Below are 26,730 nucleotides of genomic sequence, written 5' to 3'. Positions count from 1 at the left end.
ATTTGTCAGTTTTCAGTAATTTTTAGACATTTTAATATCACAGATAAAGGCATAAGTTTGGGAAGATTTATGTCTAGAATTACTGAAATTATTTTAACTATAAGAGGAGAAGGAATTGCCAAATTCAATCTCCTCTTTTACAGGTTAAGTAAATAAAAAGATTAGAAGTAAATTAATTTATTCAGTCTCAGAGGTATTTACTGGCAGAATTTTCATTGGAGTCTGTCTTCTGATTCCCAAACTAGTGTTCTAGACTTCCCACATCAACCTTTCCCACCCTAAGTTCAGACATCTGTTGTTCTTTCACATCTGCTAGGGAAATCACACCTCTAGAAGTTTTCGGAAAATTAGAAAAAGTAACAAATTACTTTTGATGCAGTGGTGTTCAGGCACCTACAATAAACCCACACAGAAAAAACAAGTACATATTCATGACAGAAACAAAGCCGCAGCAAATCAATCCCACAGGCTATAAATGATTCTTCCTGCTCCACAAACAAATCTTTAGCAAACTGAATGATAATCAAAAGTTTGGGCAAAAATGAAATTGGGAATATGGTAAAGAAAGTAAAATATTCCTGGAAAAGGCAACATTCCTTTTTTCCCAGAGTTTCTCCACATTTATTTCTAGACTTTTTATGTTTCTGTACCTCTATCATATTGAAAATGTTTACTAGACAACAACTTTATTACTGACAAAGGCAGGTTGTGTTTCCACCCTGTCTCGTCACTTCCAGCCTTTCCATCCTTTGTAGACCTTTCACATTTAATTTAGGTAGAGCAGAAGGGCATTGGGGAATTTTTTAGTCCTTAAACACCAGATACTTGTAAAGAACTAATTTCCTATTGACTAATTTGATAGAAGCTCTTAAATAATTTTATATTAAAAATGCAGAAATTCTTTTAAAAAATGCTTAGCCTCATTTGTCTGTATTTTCAAATATAACAAAGCATTATTTTGATTAAATGATTTTTAAATTAATAAAGAAATATTACATAAAAATAAAATGCAGCAAAATAAAAGATTTTAAAGGAAGTAAAAGGTAAGGTAAAATATAAAACTAACATTTGATAGATAAACATAACAAAAATGAACATAAATTCTAATTTTAGGAAAGTTTATACTTTCCTCATATTCTTAGGTAAAAAGCCATATTTATTCATCCCAACATGTAATTTGATGATAAGGAACAAAAGAATAAGAGAAATGTAAACCAAAAAGAGATAAGACATAGTGTTGGGTTAAATTTAAGTTAGTAATAAGAAAATGGTCTCATTCCCATTAAAGAAATATAAGTAGTAATCAGAACTCTTTCCATGAAGCACAGAAGATAGGCCCAAAATATTTAGCAGGTAGCTTTAACAAGCATTCAGGAAACAGATGAGTAGAAGCTTAAAAGAATTTTCAAACAATAGAAAAGAAAGACCACTTCCTAATTCACTTGAAAACATATTTGCCAAATTTGATAAGGACAGAAAAAGAAAAATTATAGGTCAATCTTTTTTATCGCCAGGTTTGCAACAGTCTCAAGCAAAATATTAGCAAACCAAATCCAGCAATGTATAAGAATGATCAAAAAGAAAATGCACTATAATAGCCGGAAAAATGGTATCATATATGTTAGTCACCTCGTTGGTACAGAAAAAATCATTGGATTAAAATGCAACACTCATTCACTATTCTCTCTCTCAGCTAGAAACAGAAAAAAAATCTTAATCATTACACAAAGAATATTAAAAACACACAAAAACATCTTACTAATGGGTAAACTACTATAAAAATTCCCTTCAAAATCACAAATAAAATAAAATTGCCTCATCTCAACTTTTTTATTCACATGATACTAGGACTGGTACACGTGAAACTTAGTAAATGTAGAATATAATTGTCTTAACACAATAACTAACAAAATGCCATGAAGGCTATGTTAACCAGTGTGATGAAAATGTGTCAAACGGTCTATAAAACCAGTGTATGGTGCCCCATGATCGCATTAATGTACACAGCTATGATTTAATAATAAAAAAAGAAAAAAAAACAAACTATACTAGAGTGCATCTAGCATATTTTCCACTGATATGGTTGATTACATTGAAAAACTAAGACTAAACCACATAAAAATTGTTATGATTAACAAAGAAATGTTTTAGCAAACTTACTAGATACCACATCAATTTAAAACTCAATTGGATTTTTTAAATCAAGGAACAAACATTAACTGCATGCAACAAAAAAGATACAGAAATGAAATAACAACTATTAGAAGATGCCTAATATTGTTTTTAAAAGTAAAAAACATTTATAATAAAATGATTAACTGTATCAAAAGATACTAAAGAAGTTATGGAAGAAGACTCACTATTGAGAAAATGTCGGTTTGACACAAATTGATTTTTTCCTTCAATTGTAATTCCATGATGAAAATGTGTCAAACGATCTATGAACCAAGTGTATGGTGCCCCACGATCATACTAATGTACACAGCTATGGTTTAATAAAAAAAAAAAATAAATAAAAAATTGTAATTCCAATCAAATAACATCAAGGTTTTCCAATAAGTTTAACAAGCTGATTCTAAAATGTGTGGAGACACAAAAGATCAAGAACAGATACAATAGTTCCAAGAAAGTAGAAGCTGGCAAAAGGATTTCCACTACCAGATCTGAATGTGGACTAGATAGCTTTAATAAATAAAACAATGAGCTGGATGCAGTGGCTCACACCTGTGATCCTAGCACTAAATAAAACAGATATAATCATAGGCTAAAAGACCACTGGAATGGAATATGTAGGTTAGAAATGGCCCGTGCATACCTGACACAATTGGAATTGCAGGTTAGCAAAGATAAATATGGCTTCCTATCTCATATCACATGCAAAAGTCAATTAGAGGAGGAGGATGCTGAGAAGATGGTAGAGTAATAAGCACCAGGAACCAGTCTCCCCACCTAGACAATAACTGCACTAGCAGAATATGTCTCATGGAACTATTAATATTTTGGAACTCTGGAGTACCCTTAACACCTGCAACTTCCAGACAATGTCTTAGACAGTAAACTGTGGTGAATTTCGGTTAATTTAATCTTTTAGCTCAGCAGAAGCTACCATCTCCCATCCCCAGTCCATGGCAGGGAGTTCATGAGATACAGGAGCAGCTTATACAAAGCTAATGGGAGGCAGAACAGGCAACGAAGACCCTGCCCTGCAGATATTGGGTTTCTGTGTTGTCATTTCTGATTGCTGCTTCTGATTATAAAGGTATAGACACAGAGATGGGAGGCCACGCTTCTGGAAACAAGATCCACACCCCCATACCTACATACAACTGCAAGTTCTTTTCCCTCCACATGAAGTGATTTTTATGGGATCAAAAGGTCTAGCACCCATCTTTTCATTCTCCTTTCACTTCACTGTCTAGGAGTCAGATGTTAAAGACTGGGACATTCAAAAGCAACTTCATTTATGGGGGATGCTAGAAAAATCACCACATATACTCAGGGAAATGTATTGCCTCAGAAAAGACCTAAGAAGACCAAGAATTTTCACCACAGGCTGATCCCCAAAGGAGACAGCCTGCAAATCAAAAAACAAAAAACAGCAAACCCTGGATCAGACTTACCATGTTATTATACTCAAATGTTCAGTTTACAATAACAAAAACAATCCCACAAAGCATGCAAAGAAATAAGATAGAATGACACATTCAAAGGACCAATAGAAACTGTCATGGAAAATACCAGATGTTGAACTGACCAAAGATTTTAAAACATCTCTTTAAGGATTTGCTCAAAGAACTAAAAGACATAGAACCAAAAAAATGATAAATGAAATAAATGAAACTATCAATATAGATATAGAAAAGCTAAAAAAAAAAAAGAGTAATACACTAGTATTACACTCCAATACAAAATAATATCATACAATAACTTAAATGAAAAATTCCCTAGAGGGATTCAATGGCAGACTTAAGCAGAAAGAAGAAAGAATCGTTAAACTTGAAGAAAGGACAATTGATCTTGTTGACTCTAGGAACAGAAAGGAAAAAGACTGAAGAAAAGAGCCTAAAAGTCCTGTCAGACATCAAGTAGACCAGAGGGCATATGAGAAGATGAACAATACACGCCCAAGGGGGAAAAAAAAACTCAATTTAATTCAAGTTTGGGGAAAAGGGAAACAGATAAGGGGAGTAGGTGTGCTCTCGCCTAATGGGCACAATGTAAGGGTATATAGCACACCTCCTGAGTGAAGGGCACAACTACAACAGGGACTTTACTGAACAAATGCAAACATTGTAACCTAATCATCTGTACCCTCATGATAATCTGAATTTTAAAAAAAGAAACTCACTTTAGATATTCCATGCAAATAGTAATCAAAAGAGAACAGAGTGGCTCTGTTAATGTCAGACAAAGCAAACTTTAAATCAAAAAAGGTCATAAGAAACAAGAAGAAAATTATACAATAATAAAAGTTCAATACAGCAAAATGATACAATTATAATCATTTATGACACCTACTAACACATGATCAAAATATAGGAAGCAAAAAGTGAAAGAATTAAAGGAAGAAATAAACAGTTCTAAAAGAATAGTTAGATATTTCAACACCATATTCTCAATGAGAGATACAATAATCAGAAGATAAGTAAGAATACAGAGGATTTGAATAGCACAATAAATCCACTATACTGAATATACACTATAATAGAACATTCTACCCAGCAACAAAATGATACACATTCCTCTCAAGTGTGGAACACATGGAACATTTTCCAGTATAGACCAAATGTTAGGCTAGTATTGGAAGGTCTAGCCAGGGCAATTAGGCAAGAAAAAAGAAAAAAAAACTCAATGAATTCTGAAAGACAGATGTTATACCGTTATAATATCTTCTCCAGCCACCATGGGATGAAACTAAAAATCAATAATACAAGGAAAAATGGAAAATTCACAATTTTGTGAAAATTAAAAAACACTCCCTTAAACAACCAATGGATCAAGAAAGAAATCACATAGGAAATTAGAAAAATTTTAGAGACAAATGAAAACAGAAATACAACATACTCAAATTTAGGGGATGTAGTGAAAACAACAGTAAGGAGAAAATTTATAGCTAAAGGCTGTAAATACATTAAAAATAGAGAAGATTTTAAAACAACTTCAAGACTTAAGAATCTAGCTTCAAGACTTAAGAATCTAGAAAAAGAAGAACCTAATATGAGCTAAAGGAAAGAAATAATGAAGATTGGAGCAGAGTTAAATGAAATACCGAATAGAAACACAAATAAAAAATTAGTTTTTAAAAAATCAACAAAACTGACATTTATCTAGATTTACTTTAAAAAGAGATTACTAAAATCAGAATTGAAAAGGAAGATAGTACTACTGATTCTATAGAAATAAAAGGAATTATTAAAAAGTACTATGAACAATTAATTGCACACCAACAAACTAACGTAGATGAAATGGAAAATTTCCTAGAACACATGAAGACTGAATAATGAAGAAATAGAAAATCTGAATGAATCTATATCTATAAATATTAAGGCAATTGCATCAGTCATCAAAAATCTGCTGATAAAGAAAAGCCCTGGATTTGATGACCTCACTGATAAATTCTACTAAATATTCCCCAATACTTCTCAAAGTTTTCACAAAAATTGAAGAGGAACTATTGTGTAACTCATTTTATGAAGCCAACATTACCCTGATATAACACTGTAAGAAAAAAAATAAACTACAGACCAATATACCTTATAAAATTTGATACAAAAACATTCAACAAAGTACTCACAAACCAAATTCAGCAGCATATGAATAGGTATACACTATAATCAAGTGGAAGTTATTCCTGAAATGCAAGCATGGTTGAGCTTATGAAAATCAATCAATGTAATATAGCACATATGGCAAACAAAGGGAAAAATGCCTGATCAATCTCAATTGGTGGAGAAAAAGTATTTGAGAAAATTCAACACCCTTTCATGACAAAAAACATTCAAACAAACTAGGCATAAAATAAAACTACCTCAATATAATTAAAGGCATATATTTAAAAATCCATATAAAATACCATATTTATAATGGAGAAAGACTGAAAGTTTTTCTTCTATTGAGAATAAGTCAAGGATGTCTACTATCACCACTTATACTCAGCATAGTACTGAGCATTCTAGCCATGGCAATTAGGCAAGAAAAGGAATTCAAATTGGAAAAGAAGAAGAAAGAATACCTTTGTTCACAGATATAATCTTACATGTAGAAAACCCTAATGTTTACACACACACACACAAACTGTTAGAACTAATAAATGGATTCTGCAAAGTAGCAGGATTCAAAGTCAACATACAAAAATAAGTTTCATCTCTATACACTAATAATGAACAATTTGAAAAGAAAATTAAGAAACCAATTCCATTTATAATAGCATCAAAGAGAATAAAATACACAGGAGTTAACCACGTATGTGAAAGACTCGTATAATAATAAAGACTAAAACACAGTGCTGACAGTACTTAAAGAAATTAAAGAAGGCATAGCAAATGGAAAACATCCCAAGTTCATATTGGAAGACTTAATAATTTTAAGATATCAATACTATCAGCTTGGTACCTATAGCTCAAGCTGCTAAGGCGTCAGCTGCATACACCAGAGCTGCTGAGTTCAAATCCAGCCAGGGCCTGCCAAACAGCAATGACAACTATAACCAAAAAATAGCTGGGCATTGTGGCGGTTGCCTGTAGTTATACAGTTGGGAGGCCTCCTCTCTTGGGAGGCCGATGCAAGAGAACTGCTTAGGCCCAGGAGTTGGAGGTTGCTATGAGCTGTGATGCAACAGCACTCTGTGCAGGGCAGCAGCTTGAAGCTCTGTCTCAAAAAAAAAAGATATCAATACTATCCAAAGTGTTCTGTAGATTCAGTGTGAAAAATCCCAATGTTACTTTTTGCATAAGTGGAAAAATCCATCTAAAAATTCATATAAACTGGGTGTTGTGGCAGGCGCCTGTGTACCAGCTACTTGGGAGGCTGATGCAAGAGAATTGCTTAGGCCCAAGAGTTTGCTGTGGGTTGCTGTGAGCTGTGACGCCACAGCACTCTATGAGGGTGACACAGTGAGACTCTGTCTCAAAAAAAAAAAAATTCATATAGAATTCTCAAGAGACCCTAAACAGCCAAACAATCTTGCACAAGAAAAACGAAGTCAGAAGATTAACACATCCTGATTTCAAAACTTACTATGAAGCTACAATAATGAAAACAGCAAGGTACATTCATAAAAATGGGCATAAAAAGACAAATAGAATAGATGAAGAAGTCAAAAACAATCCTTCCTCCATCTACAGTCAAATGATTTTTGATAAGTTTTCCAAGATCATTTAATGATGAATGACAGGCTCTTCAATAAATGGTGCTGGGAAAACTGGATATCCACATGCAAAATTAATTGAGTCAGACCCTTACTTAAGATCACATGCAAAAACTAACCCAAAATAGATCGCTGTGGCTCAGTGAGTAGGGCGCCGGCCCCATATGCCGAGGGTGGCGGGTTCAAACCCAGCCCCGGCCAAACTGCAACCAAAAAATAGCCGGGCGTTGTGGCGGGCGCCTGTAGTCCCAGCTGCTCGGGAGGCTGAGGCAAGAGAATCGCGTAAGCCCAAGAGTTAGAGGTTGCTGTGAGCCGTGTGACGCCACGGCACTCTACCCGAGGGCGGTACAGTGAGACTCTGTCTCTACAAAAAAAAAAAACCTAAATTGAAGAGATAAATCTGTAAAACTTAGAAGAAAATATAGAGTAAAAAAATCACAACATTGCATTTGGCTATGATTTATTAGCTATGATTTTACAATGTGTGTAACAAAAGAAAAAATAGACATTGGACTTCATAAAAATGAAACACTTTTGTGCATAAAAGTTACATATATGTATATAAGAATAATAAACAGAATAAAAGTGCAATAATAAATATAGTACATTTCCTTTATGGAGTGGGAGAAAATGTTTGTAAGTCATGTATCTGATAAGAGATTAATATCTAGGATATATTAAAAAACTTCTAAAACTCAACAACAAAAAACCCAAACAACTTGATTCAAAAATGAGCAAAGGACTTGATAAGCATTTCTCCAGAGAAGGTATGTGAATGGCCAATAAGTACATGAAAAGATACTCAAAGTTACTAATAATTAGGGAAATGAAAATCAAATCCACAATGAGACACTACCTCACACCTCTTAGGATGGTTAACTATAAACACACAGACATACACAGAAACACACACTCAGAAAATAAGAAGCATTGGCAAAGATGTGGAAAACCCTTGTGGACTGGAGGTAGGACTGTAAAATGGTATAGACTCTGTACAAAACAGAATTGTGGTTCCCCCCCCCAAATGAAAGACAGAATTACTATCTGATCCATTAATTCTTCTTATGGGTATATACCCCTAAAAAATTAAAGCATCATTATTCACAATAGCTTAAACATGAAAGCAACCCACATGTCCATTGTCAGATGAATGGAAAAACAGTCCATTGACAGATGAATGGATAAAGAAAATGTAGTACTGTGAATACATACAATGGAATATTATTCAACCTTAAAAAGGGAGGAAATTCTGACATATGTTACAATGTGGGTGAACATTGAGGACATCATCCTAACTGAAATAAGCCATCACAACAAGACAAATACTGTAATGAGCGAAGCCCAAGAGTAGTGAACATCATAGATACAGAAAGTAGAATAGTAGTTGCTGGGGACTGAAGAGAGGGAGATGGGGAGTTATTGTTCAATCTCAGTTCTGCAAGATAAAAAGAGTTCTGCAGATTGATGAGGGTAACGATTTTACAATGACATGAATGCACTGTAAACTTAAAAATGATTAAGATAGTAAATTTTGTCAGTACATTTTACTACCTTAATAATATGAAAATAAAATAATTACAAATAAAATGACTTAAATGTTAAGAGCAACTTTATACTTTTAGAATAATTTATAAAAATATGTTTATGATCTTGGAATATGTAAAAAATTTTAAAAACAAATTACCAGAAGCACCAACCATAAAAAAATTACCTTCATCAAAAGACACTATAGAGTGTTGTGTCATGTCACAAACAGAAAGAAGGTATTTACAATACATAACCTATGAAAGATTAGTATCCAGAATACATAAAGAACTCCCAATAGTGGAATTAAAAAAAAAAATCATGTGATCTGAACAAACATTTCACAGAAGAGAATTGAACAGTGAAAATCCAAAAGATATTCAAGTGAACTAATTATGAATAACAATTTTCAAATGAAAACCACAAGATTGGCAAAAACTAAAACAAAGTTAGAGAGACCTAAGTGGATACAACCACTTTGGAAACTATTAATAACTTGACCTTACTAGAAATGTTAAACCAGAGCATATAGGGTCTGGAATTTCACTTTTATAGATATATACCTGGAGAATGCTCATGTCAAAATTATTTTTGAAGGGAAAAAAATACAGACCCAATGTAATGAATAAATGCACTGTGATATTTTCATATAATAGAATACTATACAGCAGTACAAATGAAGAAACTAGAACTTCATATATTAGCATCGTGGAATCACAGAACCTAATGCTGAATAAAAACATGAAGTCAAAAAATGAAGACACTTGACGTGGTATAAAACTGGGCAAATAATAAACAATACATTGCTTAAGGATATACTGAATAATACAATATATTGCCTTAATATTACAATGTAATGTAATATTACATATAATGGATAAAAGGATATTACAATAATACAATAATAGAATATTCAGTATATCCTTTAGGAAGCTTTAGGAAAAAACAAAGGAATGCATAACATCAAACCCTGGAGAGTGGTGACTTTTTGAGAAGTAAGAAAGAGAAAGTGACTGAGTGGGTGACAAGGAACTTCTTTCTTTTCAGCTACAAGGTGGATATGTATGTGATTGTGTGTGTTGGGAAGTGTTGCAAATAATACATTTCCCAAAGATCTTAGGATGCTAAGGTAACACATATTAAGAAATAAAGTACATATATTTTAATACTCTTAAAAAGCTCTTATATTTATAAATAATGGTTTTCTGTGATCAGAGCTGGCAATATATGTTGTACATCAACAAGAAGTAAAAATTTTAAAAATTAAATTTCTTTGGGTATTTTAACAATGTACAAAGATATCCTAAATTGCACAAATCAAATAATAATAGACTGTCCAGCATGTGTAACACACAAAGAGAGGAAGGATTGACCACCTGCACAAAAATAAAATACGCTCATTTTAATTCCACTAGTGTGTGCTATTACACTTGTACTAAAAGAGGCACCAGATCATAGGCCAGCGACAGAGGTCTGGGTTTGTTTCGTATTTTTCGTTCTCAGCCGATGACTTTGGTACTCTTGGGTGAGGTATTAAGAATCTCATTTCTAAGAGAAAGCAAGAAGGACCCTACAAAAAAGAAACAAATATGATTAGAAGGCAAGAGGGTCTGATTTATGAAGGAAGATGAAAGGAGTGAAGCTGCACAGCTTGGCTAAGTGATGACAGAGGAAAGCACGATAACAGTCTACAAATATTTGAAAAGCATATGCCAAGAAGGGAGGATTTGATATTTATCTCAGCACAAAGTTGTTCGACTGGCCGTGAATGGTTGAAGTTAAGGGGAAGAAAACTCTGGCTAGCAAGAAAACTTCCTGGTTGAAATGTATGAAATCAAGGGATCCATTCTCTGAAATAACTAGCTCCTTAAAATCTGGTCCACACTAGAAGATTTACAGAAAAAGAAAGCTTTCTTTGATCAAGGCAAAGAATTAGATTTAGGCTTTGTTCATTTGTTTTATTCCTGTAGTTTAAAAGATTCTGAGACAATCTCTAAGACATTTCTGACATTTCAACCACTAACTACATTTATGAATAATGAATTTAAAACAATCAAATTATTATTCAGTGGTAATGGCTCTTACCGTCCTCTCACTATTATTTAGTTTTGCTTTTGTTGTTGTTAGCTTTTATTGTTTTTCTATTTTGAACTATTTAAAACTTGGGCAGCGCCTGTGTCTCAAAGGAGTAGGGTGCTTGTCCTATATACCGGAGGTGGTGGGTTCAAACCCAGGCCCGGCCAAAAAAAAAAGATATAGACAAAAAATAAGAAACACCCACGTACTTACCATCCTCATTAAGATGCGACACATTTTAAATATTAAAAGCAGCCTTTGTATCCCTGCCTAATCTCATTTCCTTTCTGTCCACAAAAAACAAGGTATGTTCTGGATTTGGTTTACATCATTCCTGTTCTAACCTGTAAAAATTTGCCTTGCTGTAAATATTCCTAAATAATCTATGTTATTGCTTTAAAACTGGTACCAGACAGTATGTATTCTTGTATGCTCAATGTTCTTCTTTTTTTCACTGAACTTTACATTTGAAATAACTCTAAGTTTATTCTAATAGCTGCAATTCACACATTTCTAAGGCAGTATAGTATTTTATTTATTTATTTTCTTTATTTTGTTTTCTGCAGTTTTGGGATGGGACCGAGTTTGAACCGGCCACCTTGGGTATATGGGGCGGCACCCTACCCCTTTGAGCCACAGGTGCCGCCCACAGTATAGTTTTACTATAAAAATATATAAAGTTTATTTTCCCATTATATTATAATGAGCATTTAGATTATTTTCCAGTATTCTGCAACTATAAATCGTGCTGCAGTGAATATCTGCATGTATGCCTCCTTGGGCCCAGGGTGGAGGCTTCTCTAGGGAAGCTGTCATAACATGAGTGTGTGCTTCTTCAACTTGATTAGATACCGTCCCTTCCACTGTTTGTGAGAGCTCCTTTGTTCCACATTCTTGCCAGTAATATATCGTTAGATTTTTTAATTATTGCGAATATATTAATTTTGAAATAATTACTCGTGAAGGTTTTAATTTGCATTTCCTTTAGATTGAGCACTTTGTATTGGCAGGGATGATGTTCGAGATACGTTGTGACTGTTATAGACTCTGATAAATCAGAACGTGCACCAAGAACACCAGTATTGTTTATTGTCATTCTTTTTCTGTACCTTGTATGAATTGCCTGTTCACATACATTGCTATATTTCCATTGGGTTGTCTTTTCATTCCCGAGCTGAGATCTTTACATATTATAGAATGGTGTTCTACTATTTCTTTCTGTGACAATGAAAATGTTCTATATATTGACTGTTCAATACAGTAGCTACTGCCACATATGGCTTTTAAGCATTTGAAATGTAGATGCTGTGACTGAGAAACTGAATTATTTATTTAATTAATAGCCTTGTGTAACTAGTGGCCACCATGTTGCACAATACAGTTTTAGATACTAACTTTCTTTCATTTATACAGATGCTCCTTAACTTATGGTGGGGTTTCGTCCCAGTAAACTTATTGTAGATTGAAAAGATTCTAAGTCAAAAAATGCATTAATAAAACTATAACAATGTGTTGAATATCTCGTGTAATTTATTGAATACTGAAAGTGAAAAACTGAATGATTCATGGGTACTCGAAGTTCAGTTTCTGCTGAATGTCTATCACTTTTGCGCCACCATAGAATTGAAAAATCATTAAACTGAACCATTCTAAGTCAGGGGCCATCTCTTCATAATTTATAAATATCCAGTTTCTTTTACATATTTGAGGCCATATATACATATATTTCCTTCTATGTCTGGGTCTTTTCAGACTTAACATTTCTCCATGTCATTAAAAGAGCCTTTAATAACTGAAACCGTATTCCCTCCTATAAAAGTATATCAACTATGTAGTCATTTATTATTAGTCATAATATGTCAGTTAAGTTATACATAGTTTTTCACTGTAGTCAATAACAATTTTGTGCATAATTTTTGTTCACATTTTTTGTTTTTTATGAGATTTATACAAAAGTAGAATTAGTAGGACATTGTTAACATAAATCATGGAGCTGTTTTCCAGAAGGTTCATTCTGCCTTCACCAGCAGAATATGAAAGAGCCTATCTCACCATACCTTCACCAGCTTCAGAATTTTTTAATATCTGCTAACTTTTATAACGTAAAATGTTATCTTAATTTTTATTATATGAGCCTTTTTTCCATATGAGAATCACCTACAGATATTTTTTACTCTTTATTGTGATCTTCATATTTTTCTCATACATTTTAGGATTTTTTCCAGGTAGTAGAGATATTATTTCATTGCTGTATGTGCTGAAGATATTCTCCCCAGTTTTTCCTCTGACTTCCAATTTTGTATCTAAAGCTTTTGATATGAAGTTTCTAATAGTCTGTGCTGTTCTTTTTCCTTTGAAATTTTGTACATTGTTTTCATGCTTAGAAAATGAATTACCCCATCCAGAAACGAGGAAGGTACATATATTTCCTCCTAAGTATCTTTTTATATTTAACTGTTCATATGAAATTCATATAAGATATAAGGTGAGGAAACTTTTTTTCAAAACAGTCCATTTTTTTAATACCCAGAGAATTTTACTTATTTGTTTAGTACTCTGCCTTCCTCCAGAAAAAATCTTAAGACAACTCATTGAAAAAAAATTTTTTCTTTCTTGATTGGTTGTAATGTCTCCCTGATAATACAGGAAATCCTTATAAACTAGGGTCTTTTTCAGGTACCTAATCCTTGTTTCATCTACAACTGAGACGGTGTCATTGTGTCATGGTATTTTGACATCTGCCAGACAAGAAGTGCTCTTGGCTCTCCTGGTTCACGTTTCCAACTGTTCCTTCTTGTATATTCTTCTGGATTAAGCTTATAACCATTTTGACCATTTCCAAAAATTAATAACTCATTCAAATTTTATTACAACATAACATGTCTAACTTAAATTAGGAAGAATTGGCATATTTATAATATTTAGCATACCTATCCAGACATATGGTGTGTCTTCGCATTTAAAATTTTCTTTTACACCTGTATTTTTTTCCAAATGGTTAGTCCATTAGTATTCTTACCTTATTATGATTCTTCCTGAATTTTGGGGTTTTTTTGTTTTTTTTTTTTTTTGTAGTGACAGAGTCTAACTTTGTCACCCTGGGTAGAGTGCTGTGGCCATCACACAGCTCACAGCAACCTCCAACTCCTGGGCTTAGGCGATTCTCTTGCCTCAGCCTCCCAAGTAGCTGGGACTACAGGCACCCACCACATGCCTGGCTATCATTTTGTTGCAGTTTGGCCGGGGCTGGGTTCGAACCTGCCACCCTCGGTATATGGAGCCGGCACCCTACCTACTGAGCCACAGGTGCCACCCTCTTCCTGAATATTTTGTATGTCTGCTGGCTCCCACCATTTGAATTTTACAATTTTCTGCCTTTCTTGTCTTCCACAAAGACTGTTCCCACGCCCCGCAATAGAAGATCTATAAGAAACTTAAGTTGTACAGGACGTGACTTGAGCAACCATTTTCTCAACTCTTTCAAGGATAGCACCTAGCTAGTACCATTCTCCACGCATACAAGAGTTGTTCCTTCCATACAATGAGTACCTAGGGGCACTAGGGACACAAGTTCTCTGGGAATCCTGACTGAGAATAGATGAAGATTTCTTTAAGCCCTTCAAACTCCTGCTTTCCTGCCTTAATTTTCACTCACAGAAAATGGCCTAAACTACTATCCCTGGAGAGAAATCCCCAAACCACCAGACAGAAGCTCCCTCGACTTCCTGCCACATAGTCTACAAACATACTTGGGACGGAATTACCCTTTCCTCTCACTGGCTTTAATGGAAGAAGTGCTCCTTCCCTCCAGAACCAATTTCTTCCTTTCGAAGCTCTCCCCTCCCAGCTCCTCACTCGCCTTGTGCTCTCAGCTTTCACTACTTTTATACCTGCAGACTCTGCTCTTTACTGAATCTGTTTTATCAACATCAGAACATTAATCACCGTTCAGAATTAAACACCAGCCCTTTTTGGAGTATTGCCCTCAGCTGGACTAAATGTCCTACCTTCAGTGCCACGTCCCACTCATTTCACAAACCAATCAACCCCCAGCTCACCACTAAATATGTTCTGTCTGAAATCATAAATTATCTCCACTTAACGAATCGCATAGATCCTTTGCCCTCCTTATCTCGATGACCTTCATCACCATTTGTATGTCCACTGGCTCCTGCCATTTAAATTTTACAATTTTTAGCAGTGAGGGTAGTGAGCGTTCCCTCCTGCTGGACATTTTTTTTTTCTTGGGTTCTGTGACACTGTATTGTTCTCTTTTTGCCTCTCTGAATTTTCCTCTTCCTCTTTCCCACTTTTCACAACTTTTTCCTGGTAACCTCTTCTCGTCACACTAGCTTTCCCCCAGTCTTTGTGTCCATCTTACTGTGGTTTCAATCGCCATCAAACTCAGTCTCCAAGTCCTCTTTTCCAGTCGCACGTATCCAGCTGCCCCCTTCACATGTGCAGGGATATGTGACAAACACGTCGAAAATGCCAGGTCTCAGACCAAGCTCATTATCTCCTACTCCTCTACCTGCGTCTCCTCTGATATTTCTTCACTGAAACCAGTTACCTCTCTCCATCCCTGGGTTAATTATTCTAGTCCAGATTTTCTTTTCCCCAGACTACCTGTATAGCCTCCAAAGGATGCACTGGCTTCTTTTCTAACATTCTTCAAACTGACTCTCTACATCACGACAGGACCAGTTTTATAAGACAGAAGTCTGGCGACATCATTCCCCTTCAGTAGTTGCCATTCCAGAATTCTTAACCTAATAAGGTCATGCACAATCCCGCCCTTACCTGTTATATAGGTCTACTGTTTCTCTCATGCTAAAACTATGCCAAGTTCCTTTTATTTCTGTTTTTCTTTTTTTGCAGTTTTGGCCGGGGCTGGACTTGAACCTGCCACCCTCAGTATATGGGGCCAGTGCCCTACTCCTTGAGCCACAGGCGCTGCCCAAGTTCCTTTTATTTCTCTCTACAACATGATGCCCCTCTTGCTTCCCTTCACGCACGGCAGTGTTAATATCTGGCCATGTCAGAGACATTTCAGTTCTCACAACAAAGGAGAGGGTGTGCTCCTGAAATCCGAGTGGCAGAAGCTAAGGAGATAGTGATACTACCAAGCTTCCTACAAACACAGGACATTTCCAACAAACGGAATTATCTGGACCCAAACTTGCATGGAACCGAGGCTGAGAAACCTGCCTATGCCATTCCCTCTGTCGGGATCATTCACATTCTCCCTCCTCCTCCTCCAAACTCCCACTTATTCTCAGTTCTTTCCTTAACATCACCTCCTGTGGGGAATATCCTTAACCTCTAAACTCGGTCACCTCCCGTGACACTCCTTGTAATTACTTGTTCCAGATACGTTTTCCTGGTGTACTGAAAAGCCCTGTGAGGGCAGGACCAAATGTGCCCTTTCACTACTTTATCCCCTGGGATGTGTAATACCATGGTCTGCTCATTAATATTTTGAACGTGGGTTTTAAAAAACAGAACCTCCCTCTGACATTTTAAAAAAGCAAATACATTTCTCACCCTCATTTTTCTTGGTTGTAAATTAGCATGTTAACACCTATTCTTCCTACCTCACAGTTATTAATGTTCAGAAGACCTGAAGTATATGTATGTTTGCACAGAAAGTCTCATGTCCTGAGCGAACTGTGGTCACCCTGAACACAAACTATTTTTACATTTCAACTTTGTTATGAAAATGTTTATTATTATTTTTAAAGCATTTAGAGTAGTTCTAAGCTTTTAGAAAGCCCTCATTTATGTCAATTTCTATAATTCTCAGAATAACGATATACTATTATTACTTCAGATAGATATCTGTAGAAAATTCATAGGCTACGTTGCCTAACTAGAATATTTTATTTTAATTTTATTAATAAAATCTAGAACTAAGTTTGTAGTGTACTCTTCTAAGGACAAAAAAGTAGATTTGGGAAACACTTTTATTCCTTAAAGCAAGGCTTGCTGCACTCATGACACATCCACTGATGGCTTGCTAGTCCTAAGGCCTCATCAAACTAGTAGAAAGAACAACTGAGAGAAACGACTGGAATTCTCTATTGACATAAACTTTAGTCAACCGAAGTGTATTTGTAAGTCAATATTTTTGCAGTTTCACAATTGTTTACCTAATAAAGAGCCATTATTTCATTGATAAAAATGAACAATCTGGAGGATTTTCATTATGTAATTAGCCATTAACTGTATTAAAAAAGCACTGGTGGAAAGAAATGGTCATTCAGAAGTTGGGGGCTTTGTAGTATTTAAGATAACATGCTTGCATCATTTCACCAAACTAATGGAGTTACATTTTACCCCAAGTCCAGAATTACCCCACCGCACATTGTCATGTGCCCTTCCTTCTGTGGCACCTTTTAAAATGATTAGTTAACTTGAGGATAATGAAGGCCTTATCATTTGCCTAATTAGCCATGCCGTCCCTAATGGTAGTTTAACTCATTTAGATAAGGTCAGTTTGCTGACCTGTTCTTTTAGGAGAGGTGGAGAGGAAGCCTAGGGTGAAAGATTGTGTGTGTTTGTGTGTGCGGGCGCACGCACGTGTGTGTACAAAGTAGCAAAGTGAGCCATGGTGTAGCAAAGCATTTGGGCTTTTTGATAATTACATAATGTTTTGTCTAAATGGCTACAGTCCAAATATCAAGTCTTTCTGTATCTTAAGCTTTTTGTTTATACAGCAGAACCTCCATAGTTGACCACCTCAAAGACCTAATTTTCATAGACCAGACATGACTACTTGTATGTATCAGGACAACAGGCCTAGTTTGTTAGGTTGACCACCTCCGTAGGTTGACCAATTTGTTACAGTCCCTCGGATGATCAACTTACAGAGGTTCTATTGCATTTATGTGGAAACTTTTAGACAAATGGTAGTCCTTTTTTTTTTTTTTCTTTTTGCAATCTCCTAGGTACATGCTATTTGGTAAGAATAACTAAAAATTTACCTCTCCTAGGTTAACTGGAAGTTCTTTGGTAAAGACTCAGTTGTTACCCCAAATATAATTTAGCTGTATCTAAAGTCCTCAGTTATTCAAGGGGTTCCTAATAAATAACATTTATTTCTATATATGCCGACAAAGAAGATTAATACATATTGCTCATCTTGTAAGACACAGCAGATATAAAATAGAGATGAAAATAATTCTTACCTCATTCTTCAGCTTGCTTCCGGAAAACCTTTAAAAAATCAGTACATTTCCCATTAGTTAAAAAAATTATAGTTACAATATTCATGGATATGCAAAGGACCCCCCCAAAAAAATAGCAACTTGATACCATAATCAGCAAAATAAACTGTAGAAATGTGTTTGTTTTTTCAAAGAAACTCAAGCATCTTTCTCAACTTACTAAAAAAAATAAGTCTTTTAGGGCAGCGCCTATGGCTCAGTGGGTAGGGCGTCGGCCCCATATACTGAGGATGGTGGGTTCAAACCCAACCTTGGCCAAACTGCAACAACAACAACAAAAAAAAAAGCCGGGCATTGTGGCGGGTGCCTGTAGCGGGGGCTACTCAGGAGGCTGAGGCAAGAGAATTGCCTAAGCCCAGGAATTGGAGGTTGCTGTGAGCTGTGACACCACAGTACTCTACCAAGGGCAATAAAGTCAGACACTGTCTTTAAAACAAACAAACAAAAAAATCCTTTAAGGAAAAGTAAAATGAGTTATATTTAGGAAAATAAGGTGAGATTTGAGGCAAGCAAAGAACACTTGATATTAAACAGTTCTGTGTGTTCCAGCCTGTATTTACACTCTATAGTGGGTGATAGATAATAAGTAGCCATTATGCTCCTTTGAAGATCTGAATTTACCTTAGTGTGACTCGGGTGACTATAGTTTTCCATAAGACACTTTACTTTTAAAAACAATTTATTCTTCAGCTAAGGGCAGTTATCGATAAATAATAACATAAAGCAATCTCAGGTGTCGATTTAATTATTCAGAATTTCAGCTTTAAAAAAATTATATATTATCACTGGTTTCATTGGACGTCACTTTACTTAGAAACAACCTTCTCTTGATATTAATTATTACAGGAGCTTAATTTCTTAATTAATTAATTACAGCAGCTTAAAGAAATGTGCTTTTTACTTTCACCTATGTTTTTCTTTTCATAGAGACTCAAACAGGTCAGTAGGATATTCTTATAAGGGATATCAAAGTACTTGGTAAGGTACTAGTCAAGCACATAGATCCTTAAAACAGATTGTCTCTTAGAAAAAAATTACATTTACATTTCCCACCTTCATTTTATTGTATCCAGCCTGAAAATCAGCCTTGTGTGTAAATATAAATGCCAAGGAAATCCTGCTTCCTTGATTGCTCCTCTTTATCTCTCTAGGACACCTATTTACCACCAATTTCTCATTAATTATTACAAATCACGTAATTTTCCCAGTCTTCTAAACTATATAAATGCCCATACAAAGTCAATGTTCAAGTCTGACACTTAAAACATTTTCGTAAGGAAGATTAGGAAGTCATTTTATTCAATAGACATCATGCATATTTAAAGAAATTCAGAGAATTTGCGTTGAAGATGGTGTAACTCTACCTCGTTAGGCCTTTTCCAGAATAAACGGAGTGGTAATATGCACTGCTCTCTTTGATGCCAATCCCATAGTAATGATACCTAGAACACAGACAGGAACCAGCCCTGTGTTAATGAAGGAGATTTCTGAAGGGGGGAAAAAGGCTCAGATATAACTGAAGTAAACACAAGCAAGAACTGCAACCCCTTGCTGACTTTCCTTTCCCAGTACTTTTTAGGTTGGTAGCATCTTAATGTGCTAAATCCCTCTTTGAGAGTCACTAATTCTACCTTTGGATTTATTTCTGGCTCTAAGCTTGAAAAAGATAGGAGACTCACTTACTGCTAATCCCCTTATATCACTAAAAAATTTGCTTTCAAGTCCCCCAAGGCATTAGCTCTAAGTATATTGATTGCATCAATTCACAAATTGCTCAGTTCAACCTAAATTTAGTCAACAGAATAAGAAAATGGTATTTTTCTGATAGTTTATCTATTGAATGGAGAAGGCAGTGTGACATTATGAATAAGGAAGACAGTGATGTCATGCTGAGACTGTGTATGAACACATGACCCTCATGAGGAATGAAACACCCATTTCATCACCATTTTCACTTAAAACAGCTGTGCAATAGTGGAAAAAAGAGTGATGTCACAAATCAGTAGAAACACAACACATGGAAAGTAGCGGTATTATCAGTCATTTGTTGTAAATATACCAATGGATCATGAGCTGCAAATGTAACATCTCAGCCATTGGCAAATTACAGCTCATTCTCCTAAACTGCAGACTTTTGGGGGTTTTTTTAGACAAAGGCCACCCTGGGTAGAGTGTCATGGCATTATAGCTCATAGCAACTTCAAACTCTTGGGTTTCATGCAATCCTTTTGCATCAGCCTCTCAAGTAGCTGGGACTACAGGTACACATTCCACCACACCTGGCTGGTTTTTCTATTTTTAGTAGAGACAGGGTCTTGCTCTTACTCAGGCTGGTCTCGAACTCCTGAGCTCAGGCAATCCACCTGCTCAGCCTCCCAGAGTGCTAGGATTAAAGATGAGAGCCACCGGAGACTGCTGACATATTACAGACCCAAGTACACACACTGGTACAAAAGCTAGTGGGACAAGTTGCATTTAGTGAGAGTGGCTGGAATCCTCGAACGTCCTCTTTCTCTGGTCACTCCCCACTCTCTCCCTCTTTCTCCCCCATGAAGCAACTCTACCTACTGTTTCCTTACCCTGTTAATTTGTATTTATCTAAGATCTGGAAAGAAATGAAACAAAAGAAAATTAAAGGGTTTCTAGTGGACTCCAGCCTAACAATACTTGAAGATGTCCTGTGTTAGCATCACTATCTGAGTTTAAAGTAAAAAAGACAATGAAGGATCTCAGTGCCAAGCCCCTTTTTGGACCTCAGTAATAAAGAAAGGACTTGACCAAGCAGTTCCACCCCTAAACATTGTCAGAGCCTAGGACAAGAGTACAAATAGAAGCCTACTTACCACGTATTTAAATATTTGAAAAACATATAGTATAGAGAGAGCTAACAAACTGCTAAATAGTCTTTCTTATTCTCCTACATTAATAACTTACCTCCATAATGACCTGGTAGGCATATTTAAATTTAGAATTCTCAGATACTGGAGCTCTATGTGGTAACATTGTAAGGGGGAAGACCCACCTCCCCCAATTCTCAGACCTTGCTCCTTTGTTCATTGTGAGGGGAATGTACATCCAAGATCTATTCACACCACCCAAAACAGCCATTCCCTGGGCACTCACCAGTCTAGGACTGTGTGCCATAGTGGAGGTGTATGGTCTCCTGAGGAGGGATTGGGGACATATTGTACGTAGGCTCAGGAAAAAAGAAGTCTTGGGGCTATCTGGATAAGGAACTCCAGGGGACCAGGGACCCTAAAAGGGGCATGTGGTTTTGAGGCAGGCACATTCACTCAGGCTATGGATTCCTTCCTCATGGGGAGGGAACCAGCTGAAAGACAGCCAGAGCAGAGATCTCTAAAGCACCTGGAGATGGCTTCTCTTTCGTCAGGTTCTGAGGGCAGGACTATGGGCAGCAAAGTTGCCACTATTGATTCAGGGTTAGAGAGAAAAGGATTTTTAAATATTAAAAAATGTGTATAGGCTCGTCACTTGTAGCTCAGTGACTAAGGTGCCAGCCACATACACGGGAGCTGGTGGGTTCTAACCCAGTCCGGACCTGCCAAACAACAATGACAACTTCAATAAGAAAATAGCCAGGCGTCATGGCAGGCACCTGTAGTCCCAGTTGCTTGGGAGACTGAGGCAAGAGAATCGCTTAAGCCCAAGAATATGAGGTTGCTGTGAGCTGTGATGCCACGCCATTCTACTAAGGGTGACATGGTGAGACTCGGTCTCAATAAATAAATATTAAAAATGCATATATTAATAGCACACATTTTCAGAAAGATTTATTATATTTGAGAAAGAGTGATATGGGGTGATCAAAGTAAATGAAGTTTTTTTTATTGTGTCGGGCTGGGAAGAAGTTCTCAAGTCCTCAGTTTTGGTGGAAGAATAATATTAGTCTGTTAACACGAACAGAGAAGCTTTATATAAAAAATTCCATTTTTACAATATGGAAAAAAATCCTATCATAGACAAGGAAAAAGGACCTGTTAGGTACATTGGAACAAAGGGAGAAATTATAGGAGTATGAAATTTATGGACACCGCAAAATATCAAACCGAGTCATCTCTAATAGTAACAAACAGAAGGAAGCTTATTTAAGTCATAAAGATCTTACTAGAAGATAGCAATGGATAAGGAAAAGACTTAACCACGAACAAATTAGCAGATTCAGATGACAGTCAACCAAGTGTATTAGTAAAATTTGTTATTGAACCTAAGAGTCTGAAATGAATATTAATATTTCCTTTATTAGATTTTAGAAATAAGACACCAAAGGAAATTTCTGTATAATACAAGAAATAAAGCAAGGGATGCTTGAGAAGAAAGGGCTCTATTACAATGGAAGAATATTGTACAAAAAATCCTTTTTAAGTAATATATGTATTTTATTTCCAGGTAAAACATAAATCAACCCAAACACAAATTGGCAACTGAGGAAAATGACTTGGTCTGAAGGGTTGATAGTCTCAGAGAGGAAAAAAGAATGCAAAGAAAGAATTGTAACACCAAATTAGTATGTGGTATAATTAATGCAGGTAATAGTAGGTCATAATACAATTACCATTTATAAAGCACCTATTACAACACAAAAACTGTATGCACACATGATCTCAAATCTCCACAGAAATTGACAAGGAGAGTATTATCCCAATTTCAAAACAGAGGTTCAAAAATTATGTGATTTTTAAAAAAAAATTATGCAAAAAAAGCTATAGGTTTGAAAGCAAAATTCAAACCCATGTCTCAGCAGAACACTCTCTGCCTTCACACTCAAGATGCAAAATATGGATCTAATTTTGTACTTCATTTTTACTTGCAATAAAAGCTAAAGTGAAATATAATTCAAATATGTTTGCATTCATACATAAACTCCCTATTCTAGTTTGGCAAGAGTAACCAGTAAGCATGGACAACTAACATGAATCATTAAAACCTACACCACTGATCTGGATGCTTCATATTTGACATTTCAAATATAAACAAAGACATCTCCTAAAATATTAGCCCCTTATTATAGGAAATCAATAAACATTAGTTAAATAAATAAATAATAAGAAAAAGGTGAAAAAAGTAACTGTGCCATAAAGAAAACTATAAAAAGAATTTGTCAATTACAGGTATGCATATGGTGTCATATACTTACATATATCTGCACAATTTAAAATTTGGTAAGGTTAAAGAATCTCTTATCCAACATGATGTGAGGAAGTCTACTAACTCCTTTAAGCCTACACAGGTACTCTATAGACTTATCTATTACTATCAGGATTACCTGTGATTTATAAATACCTTGTGCTTTTTACCTTGGTTCTTAACCAGTATGTATAAAGGGCATAAGATCTGTGTATTTAAGTAGAAAGACAGTTGCTGTCAACACAAATCTCAACTTAGCCATGACCATTGTAATGCGATTGCACATTTCATGTCCAGTTTCTTCTGGATCCAATATAATCATCTTTCCCCTTTAAATTTCCTTTTAGTCTAACTAGGTACATGTTGTCATCTGTGTGGTGATTTAGTGACTTTGAAAACAGAGAGAAGAGATAATAAATGAGAGGCTCTCTGTCTTCCTAACAGCTAAAGATAAACCTCATAAAACTGGGGAGAGTGAGTTCATGGAAAGTATACATGGATTTTTCATCTTACTTGCCACATTTTATAGCATTATGTTGTTGTTAATAGACTTCTCTAAAGTAAATCTTGCCAGGGAAAATTTATCATGAATATTCTAACATAACAAGAATATATGCTGATGCATATTACGTATAAAGTCACGTTTGTCTCACCATGGGACAACTAGTTATTTTAATCTGTATACCACTGCCTAATGCTTATCCTGTAGGTTATTCTAAATAAAAACATTTCCCACTTTTCTTCTATAACTGCTACTCATTTTTTAAAAAGAAAATATATGATACATGCTCAAAAATCCTGAGGATAATTAGCTAATTTCTCCAAGAAAATGTTTGCAAATAACCGTTATGATTATCTAACAGAACTGTGTCCATCCATTAACATCACCTATCTCTAGCCTCATATCAAAAAACAGATCTCATCTATAATTCATGAATAGAAAAGAATTATTAATTAATGTTTGTGGTTACATTTTAAAGTTAATATGTTATAAAATATAAGAGATCTTGAATAGGACAAATAAAATCATTGCTCTTCTTTCATACTACAAAAGATTTACTTTGTGTCTGATATTTTCTTCATTTGCTGAGAAATTTATACCTGCACCTATATTTCTTCTTTTCCATTGCAGCCCTTATACAGAGTTGCTGAAACATATGTTCCCACTGAGCTAGTAGCCCTGATGTTAGTTTACACTACACAAATGATAACTGATAAGGAAATGATGGGATTAAGCTGTTCAGGGACTTGCAATAACTTGCCACGATAAGAGCAGCTGCCATATCAGTTTTATTAACCCACTAAATCACTACTAATAAATAAGATAATAGCTTTTGTCTGTCATGTCTGAAAACTAAGATTTGGCTGACCGAAGTCTAAAACAAATTAAAATGTAACTTCAAATCAGTCTACCATGTGCGTGAAATCTGTTTGTGGGCTCAACTGTGTTCTCCCTCATGAGGGTAAGGTATTCTGAGCAAGGGAAGTCGACAGGCTCTTTTTGCTTACCACTGTATTCTAGGGCTAAGCAAAGAGACCTCTGTAAAATGCTTATAAAATAATTAATATTCATAGTGAAAGTTCCTTGACCACAGGTATCCTTACAATTTTTTGCATCTCAAATGCTTTGTATGTCAATATACATACAGATTATCCTCAATATAATAAATTCATAATCATAAAATATGCAAGAAGCACTCTTCCTGCCTCCATTGTACCTATAGAATTTCGCTCTATTTTTATTTATTCAAGGGCTAAACTTAAAAATCTTACAGAGCCTGCGAGATAATGATACACTCTGCTTCTTCGTCTGACTGTAACACATTTTTGCTCAAGGGTTCTTTTTAATTGAAACACGCTGTGTTACTGTTTGGGGTACATGAGTAAACACATTTAATATAAGAAAAATTAACTAAATAAAAGGAGTCCAGAGAATAGAACAATTAATGGGAAATCAAAGGGGCAAAAAAAGAAGCAGCTTGAAAATGAAGTCAGTTTTTTGTCTTGGTATTGAGAATGTGCAGACTCTGCACTGGGATTGCTGGTTTGGGGGGCAGGGAGGGGATGGTGAGAGTGAAGGAATAGATAGAAAGTTGAGCTGCTAATGCCACCTGCAAACTGACTGGCTTTGTCCACATATTAGACAGTCAAGTAAGGCGTTCTGACCCCCCATGTTTATCGTCAGAGATTTTTTCCCATAACCATTGTTAACAGTGGTTTCCTGTGTGGAACACTGGATTTGCTTCTTGAAACAAATTACTTTATTTGTAATTATTTCTACTTTTTGACAGGGTTTGATATCTGGACATACACAAAAATTCTGTACAAACATTTTTTTTAATGTATCTGTTTTGAAAACTTTATCTCTCCCTTTTAAATAGATGATTAGATAAATTTGGGGCTAGTTTTATTTAATAAACTTTTTTCATCTTTCACTTTTTAATGAGGAAAAGAAGTAGCAACCCATACAGAGTTGAGTTACGAGGACTGATCACTGAGGATTAACTCAATCACTTCAGAACATAGAAAAAGAGAATTTAAAACTAATTTCACTCATAATTTTTAGACCCTACTAACAATCTTTTTGTCACATAGATCAACATTTTCCAAACTCTAGATCTCATACGTGGACCAGTAAAATCAGGAGGGAAACATGAACCCCAAAGACATCTAAGAATAGTTTTAGAAACAGGGATGCTATGTACCCATAATACAGAAGAACGTTTTGAGTCTGTCATGATCTATAATGAACTCTGTTTGACAGTCTCAAGTGAAATGATTGGACACACTCTAGGTCTCCTGTGAGAATTTGGAAAACATTGAGTACTTATTTTTTAAAGTAACCATCATCAGAACATAATATTGCTAAATTTTAATGTGGAATTCAAGGAAGCTAAAAAAAATAGAAAATTTATGGGCTGCGCCTGTGGCTCAAGGAGTAGGGTGCCGGTCCCATATGCCAGAGGTGGCGGGTTCAAACTCAGCCCTGGCCAAAAAAAAAATAGAAAATTTATTTATATTTTTAAATAATTCAATGAATGTTTCATAATAGTAAGTAAATATTTAGCAACAGTATGTTCAAAGTGCTACACTGAACTGTACAATGACAAAAAATAAGTTTTGAAGAATTAATAATTAATACTAGGAGAAAGAAAAGGGAGGGAGATGGGAGATCACAGTGTATGGCACACCTCTTTGGGGTGGGACACAATCATAAGAGGGACTTTACCTAACAAACGCAATCATTGTAACCTAATTCTTTGTACCTCAATGAACCCCAAACAATAAAAAAAAAAAAAAAAGATTGGGAGGAAGTAGGATTTCCTGATTCTTCAAGATATACTTACTTCATTTATAATTCTGTGTTTCATTCAATCATTTGCATTTCTATAG

General features: G+C 35.3%; 1 protein-coding gene across 1 annotated transcript in view; it reads right to left on the bottom strand.

Moving 5' to 3' along the window:
- The window catches only part of RFX6 (regulatory factor X6), a 57,857-nt gene that overhangs the window by 22,300 nt on the left and 8,827 nt on the right, over window positions 1-26,730 (bottom strand). The window contains exons 5-6 of the mRNA XM_053591943.1: window positions 19,557-19,634; window positions 18,154-18,181 (exon numbers count right to left, since the gene is read on the bottom strand). Coding sequence (XP_053447918.1) covers window positions 18,154-18,181; window positions 19,557-19,634 — 106 coding nt within the window. The remainder of the gene's footprint in view (window positions 1-18,153; window positions 18,182-19,556; window positions 19,635-26,730) is intronic.

Source organism: Nycticebus coucang, chromosome 5 (assembly GCF_027406575.1).
Source record: "Nycticebus coucang isolate mNycCou1 chromosome 5, mNycCou1.pri, whole genome shotgun sequence".
Taxonomy (NCBI): Eukaryota; Metazoa; Chordata; class Mammalia; order Primates; family Lorisidae; genus Nycticebus; species Nycticebus coucang.
The sequence above is the reverse complement of the archived record's forward strand: the minus strand, read 5'-3'. Positions and strand labels throughout refer to the sequence as shown.